The 23542-nt window shown below is 37.0% G+C and overlaps 1 protein-coding gene and 1 non-coding gene across 2 annotated transcripts in view; one reads left to right on the forward strand and one right to left on the reverse strand.

The window, feature by feature from the left end:
• Window positions 1–23542, forward strand: part of LOC129017919 (EF-hand calcium-binding domain-containing protein 3) — a 535384-nt gene that overhangs the window by 173594 nt on the left and 338248 nt on the right. Inside the window, exons 35-38 of the mRNA XM_054458898.1 lie at window positions 8935–9078; window positions 10037–10108; window positions 11766–11909; window positions 12296–12367. Of these exons, the coding sequence (XP_054314873.1) occupies window positions 8935–9078; window positions 10037–10108; window positions 11766–11909; window positions 12296–12367 (432 nt within the window). The remainder of the gene's footprint in view (window positions 1–8934; window positions 9079–10036; window positions 10109–11765; window positions 11910–12295; window positions 12368–23542) is intronic.
• On the reverse strand, window positions 9130–9191 carry LOC129018476 (U7 small nuclear RNA). The gene has a single exon (XR_008495298.1). It is a non-coding gene; the product is annotated as a U7 small nuclear RNA (small nuclear RNA).

The raw sequence follows: 23542 nt of genomic DNA on the forward strand, positions 1-23542 counted from the left end.
ATCAGAGTGAACAGGCAACCTACAAAATGGGAGAAAATTTTCGCAACCTACTCATCTGACAAAGGGCTAATATCCAGAATCTACAATGAACTCCAACAAATTTACAAGAAAAAAACAAACAACCCCATCAAAAAGTGGGCGAAGGACATGAGCAGACACTTCTCAAAAGAAGACATTTATGCAGCCAAAAGACACATGAAAAAATGCTCACCATCACTGGCCATCAGAGAAATGCAAATCAAAACCACAATGAGATACCATCTCACACCAGTTAGAATGGCAATCATTCAAAAGTCAGGAAACAACAGGTGCTGGAGAGGATGTGGAGAAATAGGAACACTTTTACACTGTTGGTGTGACTGTAAACTAGTTCAACCCTTGTGGAAGTCAGTGTGGCGATTCCTCAGGGATCTAGAACTAGAAATTCCATTCGACCCAGCCATCCCATTACTGGGTATATACCCAAAGGACTATAAATCATGCTGCTATAAAGACACATGCACGCGTATGTTTATTGCCGCATTATTCACAATAGCAAAGACTTGGAACCAACCCAAATGTCCAACAATGATAGACTGGATTAAGAAAATGTGGCACATATACACCATGGAATACTATGAAGCCATAAAAAATGATGAGTTCATGTCCTTTGTAGGGACATGGATGAAATTGGAAATCATCATTCTCAGTAAACTATCGCAAGAACAAAAAACCAAACACTGCATATTCTCACTCATAGGTGGGAATTGAACAATGAGAACACATGGACACAGGAAGGGGAACATCACACTTCGGGGACTGTTGTGGGTTGGGGGGAGGGGGGAGGGATAGCATTGGGAGATATACCTAATGCTAGATGACGAGTTGGTGGGTGCAGCGCACCAGCATGGCACATGTATACATATGTAACTTACCTGTACATTGGGCACATGTACCATAAAACCTAAAGTATAATAATAATAATAATAATAATAATAAAAGAAAAAAAAAAAAGAGAAAGCAGGAAAGATCCAAAATTGACACCCTAACATCACAATTAAAAGAACTAGAAAAGCGAGAGCAAACATATTCAAAAGCTAGCAGAAGGCAAGAAATAACTAAAATCAGAGCAGAACTGAAGGAAATAGAGATACAAAAAAACTCTTCAAAAAATTAATGAATCCAGGAGCTGGTTTTTTGAAAGGATCAACAAAATTGATAGACTGCTAGCAAGACTAATAAAGAAGAAAAGAGAGAAGAATCAAATAGACGCAATAAAAAATGATAGAGGGGATGTCACCACCGATCCCACAGAAATACAAACTACCATCAGAGAATACAACAAACACCTCTCCGCAAATAAACTAGAAAATGTAGAAGAAATGGATAAATTGCTTGACACATACACCCTCCCAAGACTAAACCAGGATGAAGTTGAATCTCTGAATAGACCAATAACAGGCTCTGAAATTGTGGCACTAATCAATAGCTTACCAACCTAAAAGAGTCCAGTACCAGATGGATTCACAGCCGAATTCTACCAGAGGTACAAGGAGGAACTGGTATCATTCCTTCTGAAACTATTCCAATCAATAGAAAAAGAGGGAATCCTCCCTAACTCATTTTATGAGGCCAGCATCATCCTGATACCAAAGCCGGGCAGAGACACAACCAAAAAAGAGAATTTTAGACCAATATCCTTGATGAACATTGATGCAAAAATCCTCAATAAAATACTGGCAAACCAAATCCAGCAGCACATCAAAAAGCATATCCACCATGATCAAGTGGGCTTCCTCCCTGGGATGCAAGGCTGGTTCAATATATGCAAATGAATAAATGTAATCCAGCATATAAACAGAACCGAAGACAAAAACCACATGATTATCTCAATAGATGCAGAAAAGGCCTTTGACAAAATTCAACAACGCTTCGTGCTAAAAACTCTCAATAAATTAGGTATTGATGGGACGTATCTCAAAATAATAGCTATTTATGACAAACCCACAGCCGATATCATACTGAACGGGAAAAAACTGGAAGCATTCCCTTTGAAAACTGGCACAAGACAGGGATGCCCTGTCTCACCACTCCTATTCAACGTAGTGTTGGAAGTTCTGGCCAGGGCAATCAGGCAAGAGAAAGAAATAAAAGGTGTTCAATTAGGAAATGACGAACTCAAACTGTCCCTCTTTGCAGATGACATGATTGTATATTTAGAAAATCCCATCATCTCAGCCCCAAATCTCCTTAAGCTGATAAGCAACTTTGGCCAAGTCTCAGGATACAAAATCAAAGTGCAAAAATCACAAGCATTCTTATACACCAATAACAGAGAAACAGCCAAATCATGAGTGAACTCTCATTCCCAATTGCTTCAAAGAGAATAAAATACCTAGGAATACAACTTACAAGGGATGTGAAGGACCCCTTCAAGGAGAACTACAAACCACTGCTCAAGGAAATAAAAGAGGACACAAAGAAATGGAAGAACATTCCATGCTCATAGGTAGGAAGAATCAATATCGTGAAAATGGCCATACTGCCCAAGGTAATTTACAGATTCAATGCCATCCTCATCAAGCTACCAATGACTTTCTTCACAGAATTAGAAAAAACTACTTTAAAGTTCATATGGAACCAAAAAAGAGCCCACATCGCCAAGTCAATCCTAAGCCAAAAGAACAAAGCTGGAGGCATCATGCTACCTGACTTCAAACTATATTACAAGGCTACAGTAACCAAAACAGCATGGTACTGGTACCAAAACAGAGATATAGATCAATGGAACAGAACAGAGCCCTCAGAAATAACGCCACATATCTACAACTATCTGATCTTTGACAAACCTGAGAAAAAGAAGCAATGGGGAAAGGATTCCCTATTTAATGAATGGTGCTGGGAAAACTGTCTAGCCATACGTAGAAAGCTGAAACTGGATCCCTTCCTTACACCTTATACAAAAATTAATTCAACATGGATTAAAGACTTAAATGTTAGACCTAAAACCATAAAAACCCTAGAAGAAAACCTAGGCATTACCATTCAGGACATAGGCATGGGCAAGGACTTCATGCCTAAAACACCAAAAGCAATGGCAACAAAAGCCAAAATTGACAAATGGGAGCTAATTAAACTAAAGAGCTTCTGCACAGCAAAAGAAACTACCATCAGAGTGAACAGGCAACCTACAAACTGGGAGAAAATTTTCACAACCTAGTCATCTGACAAAGGGCTAATATCCAGAATCTACAATGAACTCCAACAAATTTACAAGAAAAAAACAAACAACCCCATCAAAAAGTGGGCAAAGGACATGAGCAGACACTTCTCAAAAGAAGACATTTATGCAGCCAAAAGACACGTGAAAAAATGCTCACCATCACTGGCCATCAGAGAAATGCAAATCAAAACCACAATGAGATACCATCTCATACCAGTTAAAATGGCAATCATTAAAAAGTCAGGAAACAACAGGTGCTGGAGAGGATGTGGAGAAATAGGAACACTTTTACACTGTTGGTGGGACTGTAAGCTAGTTCAACCATTGTGGAAGTCAGTGTGGCAATTCCTCGGGGAGTTAGAACTAGAAATACCATTTGACCCAGCCATCCCATTACTGGGTATATACCCAAAAGACTATAAATCATGCTTCTATAAAGACACATGCACACGTATGTTTATTGCGGCACTATTCACAATAGCAAAGACTTGGAACCAACCCAAATGTCCAACAATGATAGACTGGATTAAGAAAACGTGGCACATATACACCATGGAATACTATGCAGCCATAAAAAATGATGAGTTCATGTCCTTTGTAGGGACATGGATGAAATTGGAACTCATCATTCTCAGTAAACTATCGCAAGAACAAAAAAGCAAATACCGCATATTCTCACTCATAGGTGGGAATTGAACAATGAGAACACATGGACACAGGAAGGGGAACATCACACTCTGAGGACTGTTGTGGGGTGGGAGGTTGGGGAAGGGATAGCATTAGGAGGTATACCTAATGCTAAGTGACGAGTTAATGGGTGCAGCACACCAGCGTGGCACGTGTATACATATGTAACTAACCTGCACATTGTGCACATGTACCCTAAAATTTAAAGTATAATAATAATAAAATAAAATAAAATAAAAAAGAAAGAAAAAGAAAAAAGATCTTCTTTTATGAATCTGGGTGTTCCTTTATTTGGTACATATATATTTAGGATAGTTAGCTCTTCTTGTTGAATTGAACCCTTTACCATTATGTACTACCCTTCTTTGTCTTTTTTTATCTTTGTTGGCTTAAAGTCTGTTTTGTCAGAAACTTAGATTGCAACCCTTGCTTTTTTCTTTTTTCCTTTTGCTTGGTAATTTTTCCTCTACCCTTTTATTCTGAGTCTATTTGTGTCTTTGCATGTGAGATGGGTCTCTTGAATACAGCACACTGATGGATCTTGACTCTATCCAGCTTCCCATTCTGTGTCTTTTAATTGGGTCATTTAGCCCATTTACATTTCAGGTTAATATTGTTAAGGTTAATTTGATTCTGTCATCATTATACTAGCTGGTTATTTTACAGACTTTTTTATGTAATTGCTTTGTAGTGTCGCTCGTCTGTGTACTTCAGTGTGTTTTTGTAGTGGCTGGTAACAGTTTTCTCCTTTCCATATTTAGTGTGTGCTTCAGGAGCTTTTGCAAGGCAGGCCTTCCTCAGCATTTGCTTGTCTGAAAGAGATTTTATTTTTCCTTCGCTTATGAAGCTTAGTTTAGTCAGATGTGAAATTCTATGCTGGAAATTCCTTTCTTTAAGAATGTTGAATATTGTCCCCCAATCTCTTCTGGCTTATAGGGTTTCCAGTGAAAGGTCTTCTGTTTGTTTGATGGGCTTCCCTTTATAGATGACCTAGCCTTTCCCTCTGACTGCCCTTAACATTTTTTCCTTCATTTTAACCTCGGAGAATCTGATGATTATGTGTGTTGGGGTTGATCTTCTCATGGAGTATCTTACTGGGGTTCTCTGGATTTCATAAACTTGAATATTGGCCTGCCTTGCTAGGTTGGGGATATTCTCCTGGATGATATGCTGAAGTGTGTTTTCCAAGTTGGTTCTGTTCTCCCCGTCTCTTTCAGGTACTTCAATCAGTCATAGCTTCAGTCTTTCAACATAATCCCATAGTTCTCGGAGGTTTTGTTCACTCCTTTCTTTTTTCTCTAATCTTGTCTGCCCACCCTATTTCAGCAAGATAGTCTTCAAGCTCTGCTATCTTTCTTCCACCTGGTCTATATTTGTGTTTGCATTGTGAAGTTCTCACGTTGTGTTTTTCAGCTTGATCAGGTCATTTATGTTTCTCTCTCAACTGGTTATTCTGGTTAACGGCTCCTGTAGTGTTTTATCATGGTTCTTAGCTTCTTTGCATTGAGTTAGAACATACTCCTTTATCTCAGCAAAGTTTGTTATTACCCATCTTCTGAAGCCCACTTCTGTCAATTCATCCATCTCAGCCTCAGCCCAGTTCTGTGCCCTCATTTGAGATGTGTTGTGGTCATTTGGAGGAGAAGAAGCACTCTGGCTATTTGAGTTTTCAGCCTTTTTGCATTGATTCTTTCTCATCTTCATGGGTTTATCTACCTTTGGTCTTTGAGGTTGCTGACCTTTGGTTGGGGTTTTTGTGGGGTCTTTTTCATTGATGTTGTTGTTGTTGTTGTTACTTTCTGTTTGTTTTTCTTTTAGCAGTCAGGCCCCTCTTCCATAGGGCTGCTGTGGTTTGCTGGGAGTCCACTCCAGACCCTGTTTGCCTGGGTCCCTCCTGCCCCTGGAGGTATCACCAGTGGAGGCTGCAGAACAGCAATGATGGCAGCCTGCTTCTTCCTTTGGGAGCTCTGTCCCAGAGGGGCACCAAACCAATTCCAGCTGAAACTCTCCTGTATGAGGTGTCTGGAGACTCCTGTTGGGAGGTCTCACCCATCCAGGGGGAACAGGATCAGGCACCTGCTTAAATAAGCAGTCTGGCTACCCCTTGGTGGAGTAGGTGTGCTGCACTGGGGGGAATCTCCCTTGTTCAGGCTGCCCTGACTCTCTAGAGCCAGTAGGCAGAAAATACTAAGACCATTGATGCATAATACTGCAGCTTCCCCTCCTCCTGGGGGCTCCTCTCATCCCCTGGCTGGGGATGCTGAAATTCCTATAGGGAGGCCCCGCCTGGTGAGGAGGAGTGGATTGGGGTCCCACATAAAGAAGCAGTCTGGCCACGAATTGATCCAGCTCCTGTGCTACGTGGTGGGGAATTGCTCCCATCCAAACTGCCCAGTCTCGCTGGCACCAGTGGCAGGGAAAAATGGCCAACTGGCACTGCAGTGATGGTGGTCGCTCCTCTCCCACCCCAGAACTTAATGTTCTTAGGTGGTCTCCAGCCTGCTGTACTGGCTGGTGGGGATTCCAAGCCAGTGGGGTTTAGCTTGTGGGGTTCCATGGGAGTGGAGCCCACTAAGTGAGGCCATTTGGCTCTCCAGCTTCAGCCCCCTTCCCATGGAAGTGGACAGATCTCCTGCCTCACCAGAGTTCCCAGAGCTGGAGTATGCAAAAACTCTTGTGTCTCAGTGCCTGCTGCCTGAGCAGCCACTGTGAGTCTGCACAGCTCTGTGCTTGGGACTGAAGTCCCTTGTGGCATGAGTTCATGAGGGGATCTCCTGATTTGCGGTTGCAAGGATCTGTGGGAAAAGCATGGTTTTCAGGGAGGGATAGCACAATCCCTCACTTCCTTGGCTGGGGAAGGGAACTCCTTTTGCCCTGTGAAGCTCCCACGTGGGCCCTCCTTCCACCTACTTTTCCTCACTCCCCATGGGTTGCACCGACCACCTATTCAGTACCAATGACAGAACCTTGGTACTTCCATTGAAGATGCAGAATTCATTCTCCATTTTCATCTTTCTTGGTGGGAGCCACAGAGCAGAGCTGTTTCTATTCAGCCATCTTGGCAGCTGCCCCATGAATTTTTCATATGGAAATATGTACGTTAACTTACTGGGATCAGTGATTCATCCCAGTTGCTGTTGTCTTCTTGACTGTGGCAACAAGAAACGTTTCATGGCATCATGTGATGGCTGCCCTCTGTGAAATATCTCCCTAACTTTTGAGTATACTTTTGAAAATCTCTAATTCACTTAACAATAAGTTAATAGCCTAATGATTTATAGAATTACCAAAACTCTTCTCCAACTCTTATTTTAGTCTAAAAAGCATTTCAGGGCAAAAATGTCTATAGTATTACATTATAATCTCCTAAAGATGTGTTTTATTTTGTTTGGTTTCAAATAATATATTATTTTGTTGGCAAATAATAATACATTTGTATAGTGTTTGGTGTTTTACCAAACACTTTCATATAATTTGTTTCACACAGTTTATTCTTTTAACTACAGTGTTAAGTAGGTTTCTTATAATCAAGAATGAGAAAAGTGAAGCTTAGGGAGGCTGAGGCAGGTGGATCACGAGGTCAGGAGATTGAGACCATCCTGGCTAACATGGTGAAACCCCTTCTCTACTAAAAATACAAAATATTATCCAGGTGTGGTGGCATGTGCCTGTAGTCCCTGCTACTTGGGAGGCTGAGGCAGAAGAATCGCTTGAACCTGGGAGGCGGAGATTGCAGTGAGCAGAGATTGCGCCACTGTACTCCAGCCTGGGTGACAGAGCAAGACTGTCTTAAAAAACAACAACAAAAAAAAACAAAGAGACTGTACCTTACCCAGGATCCCACAAAAAATGTCAGACCCCAAGTTCAGGGATTATTATTATTATTATTATTTTACTATATTTTAGCTTACTAGTTTAGTTGAAAAATTGGTCTTATACCATAATCACGTTAATATAATTATAATTAGTATACATATATTTAATGCAAATATGCATGGTATAGAAGTAGACCACGAGGATATTAAAGTCCAGCTGGAAAAATAAGCCATTCACATAAAAATATAACTAATATACCAAAAGATCAAATGAGTGGTTACACATTTATTATTTTAGGAGTTCAGGTGAAGGTGAGAGTTTTAGGAAAAAATGGAGGAAGGCTTTGAAGGAAGAGTTAACATTTAGGTAGGTAGAGGGAACAATTAGAAATGTGAACTAAAATTTGGATGAGCTCAGTGATAGAAACATTTGAAAGTCATTGTCATAGAGCTGATAGCTGAAAAAGATGATATGAATAAATGGAGAAATATTTTATTGATGGATTTCACATATTTTTCTAAAGTCACTTCTCAAAATTAATTTATACATGTAATTCAATTCCAAAAGGAGTGTGTTTTTTGAGGGGGAGGTATTGGAGGAGAGGATTGGCATTATCATTTAGAAGCTCTTTCAGAAAAATAGGAAGAAAGAAAAAGTTGAAGTTAGAAAGGATGTGGTAAAATGACTACTTTATTTCATTATTTGGCAATGCATCTCAAAGGCCTAGAAACTGTGCACCCCATTTAACTTTGGAAATTTATGTTAAGAAAAAACCATTAGTGAAGAGATGCCTGTTTAAGAAAATTTATCATCAGGATTCCACTTATGATAACAATTAAATTTTGATTTAGAAAGGATATATTCATGCAGTGGAATACTATGCAGTCATTTAAAATGGTGCTGGTAGAATAGTATGTTGAAAGGGAAAATGGTCAGGATACCTTGCTAAGTAAAACAAAACTTGCCATTAAGAGTTTTAATTAAATACCACTAAAATATAAAAATGCTGTAAGGGCACATACCAAAAATGTTATCAAGGATTTTTTTTTGGATGATGAAGTTTTGAATGATTCCTCTCCTGAGTATTTAAGGTGAATTGCACTGTGCTATATCATCTTTTAATTCACGATGTCAGGTATCTATACTAATTTTTTGAGCTGTAGTTTAAGTTTATTATTTACAACATGACTGTAGCTAAACTGAAAATATTTTCTATTTTCTCTCGATAGAGGTTAACAAACTTGCACAGGCCTTAGACAAAGTCACCAATGAAAAACTTGATGCTGACGATGTAAATTCTATACTGAAAGGCCTGGGGATTTATTTTCCAGAGGAAGAATTACAGGAGGTGCTTGGATCCGTTTCTGTTGATAGTATGTATTTTCTCTTCTGAGTCATTTCTTTATTTAAAAAAAATTTTTTTAAAGGACTTTCTGGCAAAAACCAGAAAGCCTGCTAGACATATTCTAAAAGAGCTGTAACACTTCTGAGTCGTTTATTAAACACAAAAAGCTTGTGTTTATTTTCATTCATAATCCAAAGAGCTTAAGTGATTAGGAATCAAATGTAATGAGTTCAGCAACACTAAATTTTCCCTTTTAGGGCTGAATGACAATTTGTTCTGGATTATCTTCATATTGAGTATCCTAGGAAAATATAATCTTCTTCTCTCTATACTATTTGTCAGAAGCTGTGAAGCTGTCTCAAGCCCATGAAACAAAGACCTAATCCTTAGTGTGCTGATGCACACAACCAGTTGGGTTTCCCTAGAATTCTCAAAGGGCTATGCTGGAGTTTTTAGAATCCTGCCAATGGAATGTTTAGTTTACATGCAGAGCCTTGGGATGTTCTTTTTCTTCTTAAGTCCCAAGCATATGCCTGATAGAAAGCCAAAGATTGCACACTTCCTTTACTAATATATCTTTGCTCATAAGCATAGTCTTCTTTAGATATTATGGTTGAATTTGGTTTATAAGACTTATTTTCTGGTGGATAAATTGTCTTCCATGAAAATATAGGCACTTATAGTACTTGTGATACTGAAAAATGAAGATAATACAAAATGGGAGAGGAAACATACCAAAACAGTTGTCCCAATTGGTTAAGGTGTGTGTAAAATCAAAAAAATGCTCATTGACACTACAACAAAAATGACCACAAAAGTCATCATAATTCATATTCCTTTTCATAGTTATTCTGAGATTTGTATAGCAGAATCAGAGTTAGAAAACATTTTAGTCTTAAAGATTAAGTAGGCATGGATATCTTCTAACACCATTGCTTGGTATCTTTTGATGAAATGTTATTCATCCCTTTATGTTCCATTTTCAGAAGAGGGGAAAGTGAACTTAAAAGATTGCCTGAGTCAGTTGATGCAAACGCCATATTTTACTGAAGGTTCAAGTGAGTGACAATTTTTAACAATAAAAAGTTTGAATGGAATTGTTTGGTGTTAATTATATTCATTTATGCAGTTTTCTAATGCTGTAAAGAAAGACATGTGTGTGTGTATGCCTAAATGTGTAAATATGCACACAGACATAAATAAATGTACATTGGCTAAAGAATCAACAGGGGATTCTAGTCCTGATGTTTTCTCAACTGATGTTTTCTAGAATTATAGTATATTTGTTCATCACTCAAAAAGAGTAGACAAAATTTATCTAGATGATTCATCCTAGTGTCCAAGTTTGTGATCCAAGATGACTGCTATCAGTTGGAAATATCTGCTATTTTACCAAAATTCTGTGGGAATAAGATCAGTGTTCCTTCTTTTTCTCTATCCTATTATCTCTTTGTTAAAATGAGATTGTATCATGAGACAATTCACTGTTGAAACATTTAGAAACATATAGGAACATGTTGAAACATATACACTTTCTTTATGGTATTCTTCCACTACTCCACTACCAAGCCATAAGGGATTGTATGTAATCTGTTTTTAATATATTTAATTAACTGGCATCCTCAACATAAAAAAAAAATCTGTGGAACTTCTGGGTCTCTTCAAAGTTTAGGCTAATTTAATTAGTAAATTCACAACTATTTTGGATTCCCTGAGTCTCCTTGGAGCAGCCAGTATTTTTGAGAAGAGTTTAAATGCTTAGTGTTTTCTAAACTCGTTCTAAATGTTTTCTAAATTGAAACCAAACTGAATTCAAAAGACCCAATTTAGGGAGCTACAAAATGAAGTTGTTTAGGATGGCAAAATGGTAAGTGTTTTCAATAGATGAAATAGTTTTTCTTTAATCCTTGGTTTTGTAATTGAGACCTATAAGACTCTCCTAGATATGTGGTTCATAAGTTTAAATTCATACAGGGTAAATGTTTTTGATATAATGATGTTCATCATAATATAATGCTTAACATTTTTTTTACTTGGAAGAATAATTTATCCATGGTACTTTCCAAATTAAATATTACTTTTTTTGATAGTTATATATTAGTGCCAAGCTTTCCATTATTTGGGGAACATTTTTGTGTGTATGTGTTGATGCATGCAAGTGATCTGCTAAATGAAAAAAATTCATTGATGACAGTCATATTAAATGATGACCATTTATCCAATTTTAGGCAAAAAATTAATTTATGGTTAGTTGTCGTATTTTTAATCAAATTCTCAGCCTCTGATATGATAGAGAAGAGACTAAGCGGATATTCTGAGTTTTCTTTTTATGTAATCATTCTTAAATCTCAGATTTAAATATCTGCAATGACTTGGTTAACATCATGGTTAAACATTCTGGCTATAACATCAGATACCCTGGACTTCAGACTTGATTTCACATTTAGCATCTATGGGTTCTTGGACAGAATAGCCTGTCTAAGGCTAGCTTTTCTTATCTCTTAAGGGAAATATGGGTACTGACTTCACAGAGCTTTTGTGGGATTAAATGAGATGATACATATAATCTCTGAGATGAGCTTGCTTGTGTCTAGCAAGCTCAAGACAGTACTCAATAGGCAGTAGTAGCAGTGGTTATTACTATTATTCAGGATCTACTAATAATATTTGAGTGTTTAAAAAAATTTTTGTATTGTGTTTTTTTTTTCCAAATAGAAACAGAAGGCTCCTTGAAAGTTCTGGCCTCCATTAAGAAAAATGTGGCAAACCCTGATGACCTAGACTTCATGTTGAAAAATGTAGGAGTTCCATTACCCCAAGATGTGATTCAAAGAGCACTGAATAATGTGGCTCCCAGGGGTGAGTATTTAATGTATTTCTAGGTATCCTTTATCTTAGCTAACATGAATCTGTTTGAATGTTTCAAGAATTCTTAAGAGGCTTTTCTGCTTCATAGATTATCCAAGGCTTTCTTGTACCTACTGTTCATCTGGGTTCTAGTTATTGCCATCTGTGGTCTAGTAATCTTCGGTAGCAGCATGCAGTGGAAAATCTATAGAGGATGAGTATATGTATGTGTGTCTGAATGATACGTATGCACCTGTCTTTTTGACTGAATATATATCTCAGTTTCAAAGCCATATTTGTAAATTATTTCTCAATATAGCAATTATATTATAGTTGCCTGTTTCTTATATGTGATTATTTACTTTTTCCATGTCCTCTGGCTTGCATTTTTCTTTCAGAGGATGGGACAGTGAATTTACAAGAGTTCATGAACAATTTGGTCAATTCAGGATTTTCATCTCTTCCTGAAAGTAAGAATTTTCAGTTGAATAGAGATATATAATGACATGTGCTGTAGATCTCTTGGAAAAACCCCAGATAGGCTTTTGAGGTGGTTTTAAACTTATTTAACACTAGCATCATTTTCTAATGCCTTTACATGTCTAATGGGTAGCACAACTAGAAAAGACTATAATCTAGGCTGGGCGCAGTGGCTCACACCTGTAATCCCAGCACTTTGGGAGGCCGAGTCATTTGAGACCAGCCTGGCCAACATGGTGGAACCCTGTCTGTACTAAAAAAAAAAATACAAAAATTAGCCAGGCATGGTGGTGTGTGCCTGTAGTCCCAGTTACTCTGGAGGCTGAGGCACGAGAATCACTTGAAACTGGGAGGTGGAGGTTGCAGTGAGCTGAAATCGTGCCACTGCACTCTAGCCTGGGTGACAGTGAGAGCCTGTCTCAAAAAAAAAAAAAAGAAGAAGAAGAAAAGGAAAAGACAAGACTATAATCTTTAGGGAAAAATAGTTATCTCTTCTGCCTAGTCTAAGTAACAGAGTCTTTTTTTAAAATTTTATTTATTTATTTATTTATGTATTTTGGTATTCACCATCTTTTCTTAACTTTTAGGTTCAGGGGTACATGTGCAGTTTTGCTATGTAGGTAAATTATGTGTCATAGGGGTTGGTGTACAAATTATTTCATCTCCCATGTAATAAGCATAGTACCTGATAGATAGTTTTCAATCCTCAACCTCCTCCAATCCTCCACCCCCAAGTAGGCCCTGGTAACTGTCATTTCTTTCTTTGCATCCATATGTACTCAATGTTTATCTTCCACTTATAAGTAAGAATATATGCCCCAGTCTACCACTGAGGGGCATTTAGGTTGATTCCGTGTCTTTGCTATTGTGAATAGTGCTGCGATGAACACACACATGCATATGTCCTTATGGTAGAACAATTATATTTCTTTGGGTATCTACCCAATCATGAGATTGCTGGGTCAAATGTTAATTCTGTTTTAGGTTCTTTGAGAAATCACCAAACTGCTTCCCACAGTGATTAAACTAGTTTACATTCCCATTGGCAGTGTGTAAGCGTTCCCTTTTCTACACAACCTTGCCAGCATCTGTTATTTTTTTACTTCTTAATAATAGTCATTCTGACTGGTATGAGATAGTATCTCACTGTGGCTTTGATTTGCATTTCTCTAATGATTAGTGATGTTGAGCATTTTTTCATATGCTTGTTGGCTGCATAAATGTCTTCTTTTGAAAAGTATCTGTTCATGTCATTTTCCCACTTTTTATTTATTTTTAATTTTTTAATATTTATTTTTTGTTGGTACATAGTAGGTGTATATGTTTATGGGGTACATGAGATGTTTCAATACAGGCAGGCAATGTGAAATAATCACATCATGGAAAATGGGGTATCCTCAAGCATTTATCTTTGTGTTACAAACAATATTTTAAAATGTATACAATTAAGTTATTATTGACTTTAGTCACCCTGTTTTGCTATCAAGTAGTAGGTCTTATTCATTCAATTTTTTGGTAGCCATTAGCCATCCTTACCTTCAACCCTCCCACTACCCCACCCAGCCTCTGGTAACCATCTTTCTACTTTCTATGTCCATGAGTTCAATTGTTATAATTTTAGATCCCACAAATAAACAAGAACATGTGATGTTTGTCTTTATGTGCCTGGCTTATTTCACTTAACATAATGACCTCCAGCTCCATCTATGTTATTGCAAATGACAGGACCTCATTCTTTTTAACAGCTGAATAATACTCCATGTGTGTAAGTACCACATTTTCTTTATCTATTCATCTGTTGATGGACACTTAGGTTGCTTCCAAATGTTAGATATTGTGGACAGTGCTGCAACAAACATGGGAGTGCAGATATCTCTTCAATATACTGATTTCCTTTCTTTTGGGTATATACCCATTAGTGGGATTGCTAGATCGTATGGTAGCTCAATTTTTAGTTTTTTAAGGAATCTCCCAACTGTTCTTCTAGTGGTTGTACTAATTTACATTCCCACCAACAGTGTACAAGGGTTCCCTTTTTGCCAGCCTTTGTTATTTCTTGTCTTTTAAATATAAGCCATTTTAGTTGGGGTAAGATGATAACTCATTGTAGTTTTGATTTGCATTTCTGTGATGATCAATGATGTTGAGCACTTTTTCATATGCCTGTTTGCTGTTTGTATATCTTCTTTGAGAAATGTCTATTTGAATCTTTTGCCCATTTTTTGATTGGATTATTTGATTTTTTCCTATAGAGTTGTTAGGAAACTCCTTATATATTCTGGTTATTAATCTCTTGTCAGAGGGATAGTTTGCAAATATTTTCTCCTGTTCTATGGATTGTCTTTTCACTTTGTTGATTGTTTCATTTCTATGCAGAAGCTTTTAAACTTGATGTGATCCCATTTGTCCATTTTTACTTTGATTTCCTGTGCTTGTGGGATTTGCTCAAGAACATTTTGCCCATATGAATGTCCTGGAGATTTTTCCCACTGTTTTCTTGTAGTAGCTTGATAGTTTGAAGTCTTAGATTTAAGTCTTCAATCCATTTTGATTTGATTTTTGTATATGGCAAGAGATAGGGGCCTAGTTTTATTCTTCTGCGTATAGATATCCAATTTTCTCAGCACCATTTATTGAAGAGACTGTCTTTACCTCAGTGTATGTTCTTGGCACCTTTGTCAAAAGTGAGTTCACGGTAGCTGTGAAGGTTTGTTTCTGGGTTCTCTTTTCTGCTCCATTGGTCTATGTGTTCATTTTCATGCCAATACCATTCTGTTTTGGTTACTATAGCTCTGTAGTATAATTTGAAATCAGGTATTGTGTTTCTTCCAGGTTTGTTCTTTTTGCTTAGATTAGCTCTTTGGCTATTCTGGGTATTTGTGGTTCCATATAAATTTTAGAATTTTTTTTTCTATTTCTGTGATGAATATCATTGGCATTTTGATAGAGATTGCATTGAATCTGTAGATTCCTTTGGGTAGTATAGACATTTTAACAATATTGATTCTTCTAATTCATGAAGATGAAGTATCTTTTCAGTTTTTGGTGTCCTCTGTAATTTTTTTCATCAATGTTTTATAGTTTTTATTATAGAGATTTATCACATCTTTGGCTAATTCCTAGGTATTAAATTTTATGTGTGGCTATTGTAAATGGGATTACATTTTTTATTTCTTTTTCACGTCATTCACTGTTGATATATAGAAATGCTGCCGTATTTTGTATGTTAGTTTTGTATCCTGTGACTTTACTGAATTTATCAATTCTAATAGTTTTTTGGTGGAGTCTTTAGGTTTTTCCAAATATAAGATCATATTATCTGCAAACAAGGATAATTTGACTTCTTCCCAGTTTGGATGCCGTTTATTTCTTTCATCTGATTGCTGTAGCTAAGACTTCCAGTACTATGCTGAATATAGTGATGACAATAGGCATCTTTGTCATGTACTAGATCTTAAAGGAAAAGCTTTCAGTTTTTCTCCATTCAGTATGATACTAACTGTGGGTCTCTTGTATATGGCTGGTATTGTGTTGAAATATGTTCCTTCTATATCAAGGTTTTTTAGGATTTTTATCGTGAAGGAATGTTGAATTTTATCAAATGCTTTTTCAGCATCAATTGAAATGATCAGATGGTTTTTATCCTTCATTCTGTTATGATGAATCACATTAATTGAGTTGCATATGTTGGACCATTCTTGCATCCCAGGAATCAATCCCACTTGGTCATGATGAATGATCTTTCTAATGTATTGTTGAATTCAGTTTGCTAGTATTTTGTTGAGGATTTTTGCATCAACAATCATCAGAGATACTGGCTTATAGTTTTCTTTTTTTTTTTTATGTGTTTTTGTCTGGTTTTGGTATCAGGGTAATTCTGGCCTTGTAGAATGAGTTTGGAAGTATTCCCTCATCCTCTATTTTTCAGAATAGTTTGAGTAGGATTGGCATTATTTCTTCTGTAAATGTTTGGTAGAATTCAGCAGTGAAGCCATCAGATTCTGGGCTTTTCTTTGCTGGGAGACTTTTTGTTAGGTCTTCAGTCTTGTTACATGTTAATGATCTCCTCAGATTTTTGAGTTCTTCCTGGTTCAATTTTGGTAGATATTATGTGCCTAGAAATTTATTCATTTCTTCTCAGCTTTCCAATTTATTGACATATAGTTGGTCATAGTAGCCTCTAATGATCCTTTGAATTTCTGCAGCATAAATTGTAATGTCTCCTCTTTCTTTTCTGATTTTGTTTGTGTCTTCTGTTTTTTTCTTAGTCTGGATAAAGGTTGTCAGTTTTGTTTAACTTTTCAAAATACCAACTTTTTTTTCATTGATCTTTTGTATTTTTTCTTTATTTTAATTTCATTTGCTTCTGCTCTGATCTTTATTATTTCTTTTCTTCTACTATTTTGAGGTCTGTTTTTCTCTGGCTTCTCTAGTTCTTTAAGATACTTTGTTAGATTGTTTATTTGAAGTCTTTTTGTCTTTTCTCATGTAGGTACTTAAGGCTATTAACTTCCATCTTAGGGCTGCTTTTGCTATATCCCATAGGTTGTGGTATGTTGTGTTTCCTTTATCATTGGTTTCAAGAAATTTTTAAATTTTCTTCTTAATGCCTTCATTGACCCACTAGTCATGTAGGAGCATACTGTTTAATTTCCATGTATTTATATTTTTTCCAGAATTTCTGTTGTTATTAATTTCTAGTTTTATTCCATTGCTATCAGAGAAGTCATTGGATATTTTTCAAATTTTTTTTTTGAGCCGGAGTTTCACTCTGTCTCCCAGGCTGGAATGCAATGGTGTGATCTCAGCTCACTGCAACCTCCGTCTCCCAGGTTCCAGTGATTCTCCTGCCTCAGCATCCCAAGTAGCTGGGATTACAGGCACCCGCCACTGTGCCCAGCTAATTTTTTGTATTTTTAGTAGAGATGGGATTTCGCCATGTTGGTCAGGCTGGTCTTGAGCTCCTGACCTCAAGTGATCCACCTGCCTCGGCCTCCCAAAGTGATGGGATTACAGGTGTGAGCCACTGCACTCAGCTTTCAATTTTTTTTTTAGTGTTTTAAGACTTATTTTGTGACCTACCGTATGGTCTAACCTTGAGAATGATCCATATGCTGAGGAAAAGAATGTGTATTCTGCAGCCATTGGGTGAAATGTTCTGTAAATATCTATTAGATTCTTTTGGTCTATAGTGCAGATTAAGTCTGATGCTTCTTTGTTAATTTTCTGTCTGAAAGATTTGTCCAGTGCTGAAAGTAGGGTGTTGAAGTCTCCAACTACTATCGTATTGGAGTCCATTTCTCTGTTTAGCTCTAATAACATTTGCTTTATACATCTGGGTGCTCCAGTGCTGGGTGCATATGTATTTAAAATTGTTATATCTTCTTACTGACTTGACCCATTTATAATTATATAGTGACCTACTTTGCCTGTTCTTATAGCTTTTGTCTTGAAATCTACTTATTCTGGTGTAAGTCTGGCAAGTCCTGCTCTTTTTGGGTTTCCATTGACATGGAATATCTTTTTTCCACCCCTTTATTTTTAGTCTATGTGTATCTTTATAGGTGAAATGTGTTTCTTGTAGGTAGCAGATCAGTAGGTCTTGTTTCTTCATCAATTCAGCCATTCTGTGTCTTGATTGAAGAGTTTAGTCTATTTACATTCAATGTTATTATTGATAAGTAAGGACTTACTCCTGCCATTTTGTTACTTGTTTCCTGGTTGTTTTGTGTTTTTTATCTTCTTTCTTTTCTTCCTGTCTTCTTTTAGTGAAGGTGGTTTTCTCTGGTGATATGATTTAGTTTCTTGCTTTTAATTTTTTGTGTATGCATTGTTTGTTTTTTGGTTTGAGGTTACCATGAGGCTTGCAAATACTATCTTATAGCACAGTGTTTTAAACTGATAACAACACTGTTTGCCTAAATAAACAAATAAAGAAAAAGAAAACTAATTTTAGAAAGTATGCCTTCACTTCATCCCCCTTTTTAATGTGTTGTTTTTTTCTATTTATATCTTATTGTGCTGTTTATGTCTTGAAAAGTTACTGCTGTTATTATTTTTGATTGAATCATTGTTTTGTCTTTCTCCTTAGGGTAAGGGTAGTTTACACACCACAGTTGCAATGTTATAATATTCTGTGTTTCTCTGTGTATTTACTATTACCAGTGAGGTTTTGTACCTTCGTGTGATTACTTATTGCTCAGTAATGTCCTTTTCTTTCTGATTGAAGTACTCCCTTTAGCTTTTCATGTAGGACAGGTCTGGTATTGACAAAATCTCTCAGCTTTGTTTGTCTAGGAAGGTCTTTATTTTTTCTTTGTGTTTGAAGAATATTTTTACTTGATATACTATTCTAGGGTAAAACTTTTTTTCTTTTAGCACTGTAAATATGTCATGCCACTCTCTCCTGGCCTGTAAGGTTTCTACTGAAAAGTCTACTGCCAAACATATTGGGGCTCCATTGCATGTTGTTTCTTTTTTTCTTGTGGCTTTAAGGATTCTTTCTTTATCCTTGACCTTTGGAAGTTTGATTAAATGACTTGAAGTAGTGAAGTAATAGCCACAAGGGTTAAATCTGCTTGGTGTTCTAGAACATTCTTGTACTTGGATATTGATATCTTTCTTTATGTTTGGAAAGTTCTCTGTTATTATCCCTTTGAATAGACTTTCTACCCCTATCTTTTTCTCTATTGTCTCTTTAAGGCCAATTACTCATAGATTTGTCCTTTTGAAGCTATTATCTAGATCTTGTAGGCATGTTTCATTGTTTTTTATTCTTTTTTCTTTTGTCTCCTCTGACTGTATGCTTTCAAATAGACCATCTTCAAGCTCACTAATTCTTTTTCTGCTTGATTGATTCAGCTATGAAAAAGACTGATGTATTCTTCTGTATGCCAATTGCATTTTTCAGCTGCAGAATTTCTGCCCAATTGTTTTTAACTATTTCAGTGTCTTTGTTAAATTTATCTATTAGAATTCAGAATTCCTTCTCTGCATTATATTAAATTTCTTTTAGTTTCCTCAACACAGCTATTTTGAATTCTGTGTCTGAAATGTCACATATCTCTGTTTCTCCAGCATTGGTCCTTGGTGGCTTATTCATTTGGTGAGGTCATGTTATTCTGAATGTTGTTGATGCTAGTAGATGTTGTCCAGTGTCTGGGCATTGAAGAGTTAGGTATTTACTGTAGTATTCACTGTCTGGGCTTGTTTGTACCTGTCCTTCTTGGGAAGGCCTTCCGGATATTTAAAAGGACTTGATTGTTGTGATTTAAGCTGTATCTGCTTTAGGGAGCATCACAAGCCCAGTAATGTTGTGATTCTTGCAGACTTGTAGAGCCCTGATGGTCTTAGATAAGATTTGGGACAATTCTTTGGTTTACCAGATAGACTCTTATTCTGTTCTCTTACTTTCTCCCAAACAAACAGAGTCTCTCTCTTTGTTCTGTATAGTTTGAAGCCAGGTAATGTGATGCTTCCAGCTTTGTTCTTTTTACTTAGGATTGTCTTGACTATTCGAGCTCTATTTTGGTTCCATATGACTTTTAAAACAGTGTTTTCTACTTCTGTGAGGAACGTCGTTGGTAGTTTGATAGGAATAGCAAGGATATTGGCTTGAGCTTTTGTTGTTGTTGTTGTTGTCTCTGCCAGGTTTTGGTATCAGGATGTTGCTTGCTCCATAGAATAAGTTAGGAAGTAGTTTGTCCTCCTCAATTTTTTGGAGTAGTTTCAGTAGGATTAGTACCAGCTCTTCCTTATGTATCTGATAAAATTCTACTGTGAACCTATCTGGTCCTGGACTTTTTCTAACTGGTAGGGTTTTTTTTAATTACTAATTCAATCTAGGAACTCATTATTTGTGTGTTCAGGGACTCAGTCTCTTCCTGGTTCAATCTTTGGAGGTTGTATGTTTCCAGGTATTTATCCATTTATTCTAGGTTTTCTAGGTGTTTATAATAGTCTCTGAGGGTTCTTTGTATTTCCACGGCATTAATGGTAACATCCCCTTTGTCATTTCTGATTGTGTTTATTTGAATCTTCTCTTTTTCTTTATTAGTCCAGCTAGTGTTCTATCTATCTTATTAATTATTTCAAAGAATCATCTCCTGCATTTATTGATATTTTGTATGGTTTGTCACATCTCAATTTTCTTCAGTTCAGCTCTGATTTTGGTTATTTCTTTTCTTCTAGTTTTGGGATTTGTTTGCTCTTGTTTCTCTAGTTCCTTTGGATGTGATGTCAGTTTATTAATTTGAGATCTTTCTAACTTTTTGATTTGGGCGTTTAGTGCTGTCAGCTTCCCTTTTAACACTGCTGTGCCCTTGTCCCAGAGATTCTGGTATGTTGTATGTTTTTTATTAATTTCAAAGAATTTCTTGATTTCTGCCTTAATTTCATTATTTACCCACAAATCATTCAAAAGAAGGTTGTTTAATTTCCATTTATTTTATGGTTGTGAGTGATTTTCTTAGTGTTGATTTCTATTTGTATTGCACTGTGGTCTGAGAGTGTGGTTGTTATGATTTCTTTTTTTTGTATTTGCTCAGGGTTGTTTTATGCCTAATTGTGTGGTTAATTTTAGAGTATGTGAGCCCTAGAATCTTGATTGCAATTTTCTTTCACTAAAGGATCTTATGAAGGTAAAAATAATAATAGTTAAAAAATGACTGAACCAGCACTTAGAATTAGGCTATTTGCAAATTGCTCTAATTTAACTAAATTGTTATTTGAGCAGTGTTTTGTAGTTCTCATTGTGGAGGTCTTTCACCTCCTTTGTTAGCTGTAGTCCTAGGTATTTTATTTTTTTTGTGCCTATTGTAAATTGGATTGCATTCTTGATTTGGCTCTCAGCTTGGATGTTGTTGGTGTGTAGGAATGCTACTGGCTTTTGTACATTGATTTTCTATCCTGAGTGGCTGGGATGCAGGGCACCAAGTCCTAGGCTGCACACAGCAGGGGGGCTCTGGGCCTGGCCTATGAAATCATTTTTTTCTCCTATGCCTCTTGGCCCCGTGATGGGAGTGGCTTGCCATGAAGACCTATGACATGCCCTGGAGACATATTCCCCATTGTCTTGGGGTTTGACATTCATCTCCTTGTTACATATGCAGATTTCTGCAGCCAGCTTGAATTTCTCCCCAGAAAGTGGATTTTCTTTTCTATCACATTGTCAAGCTGCAAATTTTCCAAACTTTTATGCTCTGCTTTCCTTTTAAAACTGAATGCTTTTAACAGCACCCAAGTTACCTCTTGAATGCTTTGCTGCTTAGAAATTTCTTATGCTGGATACCCTAAATCATCTCCCTCAAGTTCAAAGTTCCACAAATCTCTAAGGTAGGGGCAAAATGCCACCAATCTCTTTGCTAAAACGTAGCAAGAGTCACCTTTACTCCAGTTCTCAACAAGTTCCTCATTTCCATCTGAGACCACCTCAGCCTGGATTTCATTGTCCATATCATTATCACCATTTTGGTCAAAGCCATTCAACAAGTCTCTAGGAAGTTCCAAACTTTCCCACATTTTACAGTCTTCTGAGCCCTCCAAACTGTTCCAACCTCTGCCTGTTACCCAGTTCCAAAGTGCCTTCCACATTTTCAGGCATCTTTTCAGCAGTGCCCCACTCTACTGGTACCAATTTACTGTATTAGTTTGATTTCATGCTGTTGACAAAGACATACTCAAGACTGGCCAGGCGTGGTGGCTCACACCTGTAATCCTAGCACTTTGGGAGGGCGAGGTGGGAAGATCACAAGGTCAGGAGTTTGAGACCAGCCGGGCCAATATAGTGAAACACTGTCTTTATTGAAAATACAAAAATTAACCAGACGTGGTGGCGTGCATCTATAGTCCCAGCTACTCAGGAAGCTGAGGCAGAACAATCGCTTGAACTCAGGAGGTAGAGGTTGCAGTGAGCTGAGATTGTGCCACTGCACTCCAGCCTGGGTGACAGAGCAAGACTCTGTCTCAAAAAAAAAAAAAATAGAAAACAAAAATAAATAAAAGACATACCCAAGACTGAGCAATTTACAAAAGAAACCGGTTTAATGGACTTACAGTTCCACATGGCTGGAGAGGCCTCACAATCATGGCGGAAGGCAAGGAGGAGCAAGTCACATCTTACGTGAATGGCGGCAGGCAAAGAGCTTGTGCAGGGAAACTCTCCCTTATAAAACTATCAGATCGTATGAGACTTACTATCATAAGAACAGCATGGGAAAGACCTGCCTCCATGGTTCAGTTACCTCCCACTGGGTCCCTCCCTCAACATGTGGAAATTCAAGATGATGGGTGGGGACATAGCAAAACCATATCAGTAATATTGAGATTTTATTAATATTATTGCTGACCATATGTATCTTCTTTTTAAATATGGCTGTTCATGTCCTTTGCCCACTTTTTAATGGGTTTTTTCCCTTGTCAATTTGCTTAAGTTCCTTATAGATGCTGGATATTGGAACTTTTTCAGATGCATGGTTTGCAAAATTTTTTTTCCATTCTTTAGGTTGCCTGTTTACTCTGTTTACAGTTTCTTTTGCTGTTCAGAAGCTGTTTAGTTTAATTAGATCCCATTTGTCAATGTTTACTTTTGTTGCAATTGCTTTTGGAGTCTTCATCATTAAATCTTTGCCCATTCCTATGTCCAGAATGGTTTCCGAGATTGTCTTCCAGGGTTGCTTATAGTTTTGGGTTTTAAATTTAATGTAAGTTTTTAATCCATTTTGAGTTGATTTTTGTAAATGGTATAAGGAAGGGGTCCAGTTTCAATCTTTTGCATATGGCTAGCCAGTTATCCGAGCACCATTTATTGAATAGGGAGTCATTTTCCATTGCTTGTTTTTGTGAGCTTTGTCAAAGATCAGATGGTTGTAGGTTTGGGGCCTTATTTCTGAGCTCTCTATACCATTCTGTTGGTCTATGTGTCTGTTTTTGAACCCATATCATCCTGTTTTGGTTACTTTAGCTCTGTAGTTTAGTTTGAAGTCAGGTAGTATGATGCCTCCTGCTTCGTTCTTTTTTTGCTTAGTATTGCATTGACTACTCAGGCCATTTTTGGCTCCATACGAATTTTAGAATTTTTTTTCTAATTCTGTGAAGAATGTCATTGGTAGTTTGATAGGAATAGCATTGAATCTGTAAATTGCTTTGGGCAGTTTGGCCATTTTAAC

The sequence above is a fragment of the Pongo pygmaeus genome, chromosome 19, assembly GCF_028885625.2.
Source record: "Pongo pygmaeus isolate AG05252 chromosome 19, NHGRI_mPonPyg2-v2.0_pri, whole genome shotgun sequence".
NCBI lineage: Eukaryota > Metazoa > Chordata > Mammalia > Primates > Hominidae > Pongo > Pongo pygmaeus.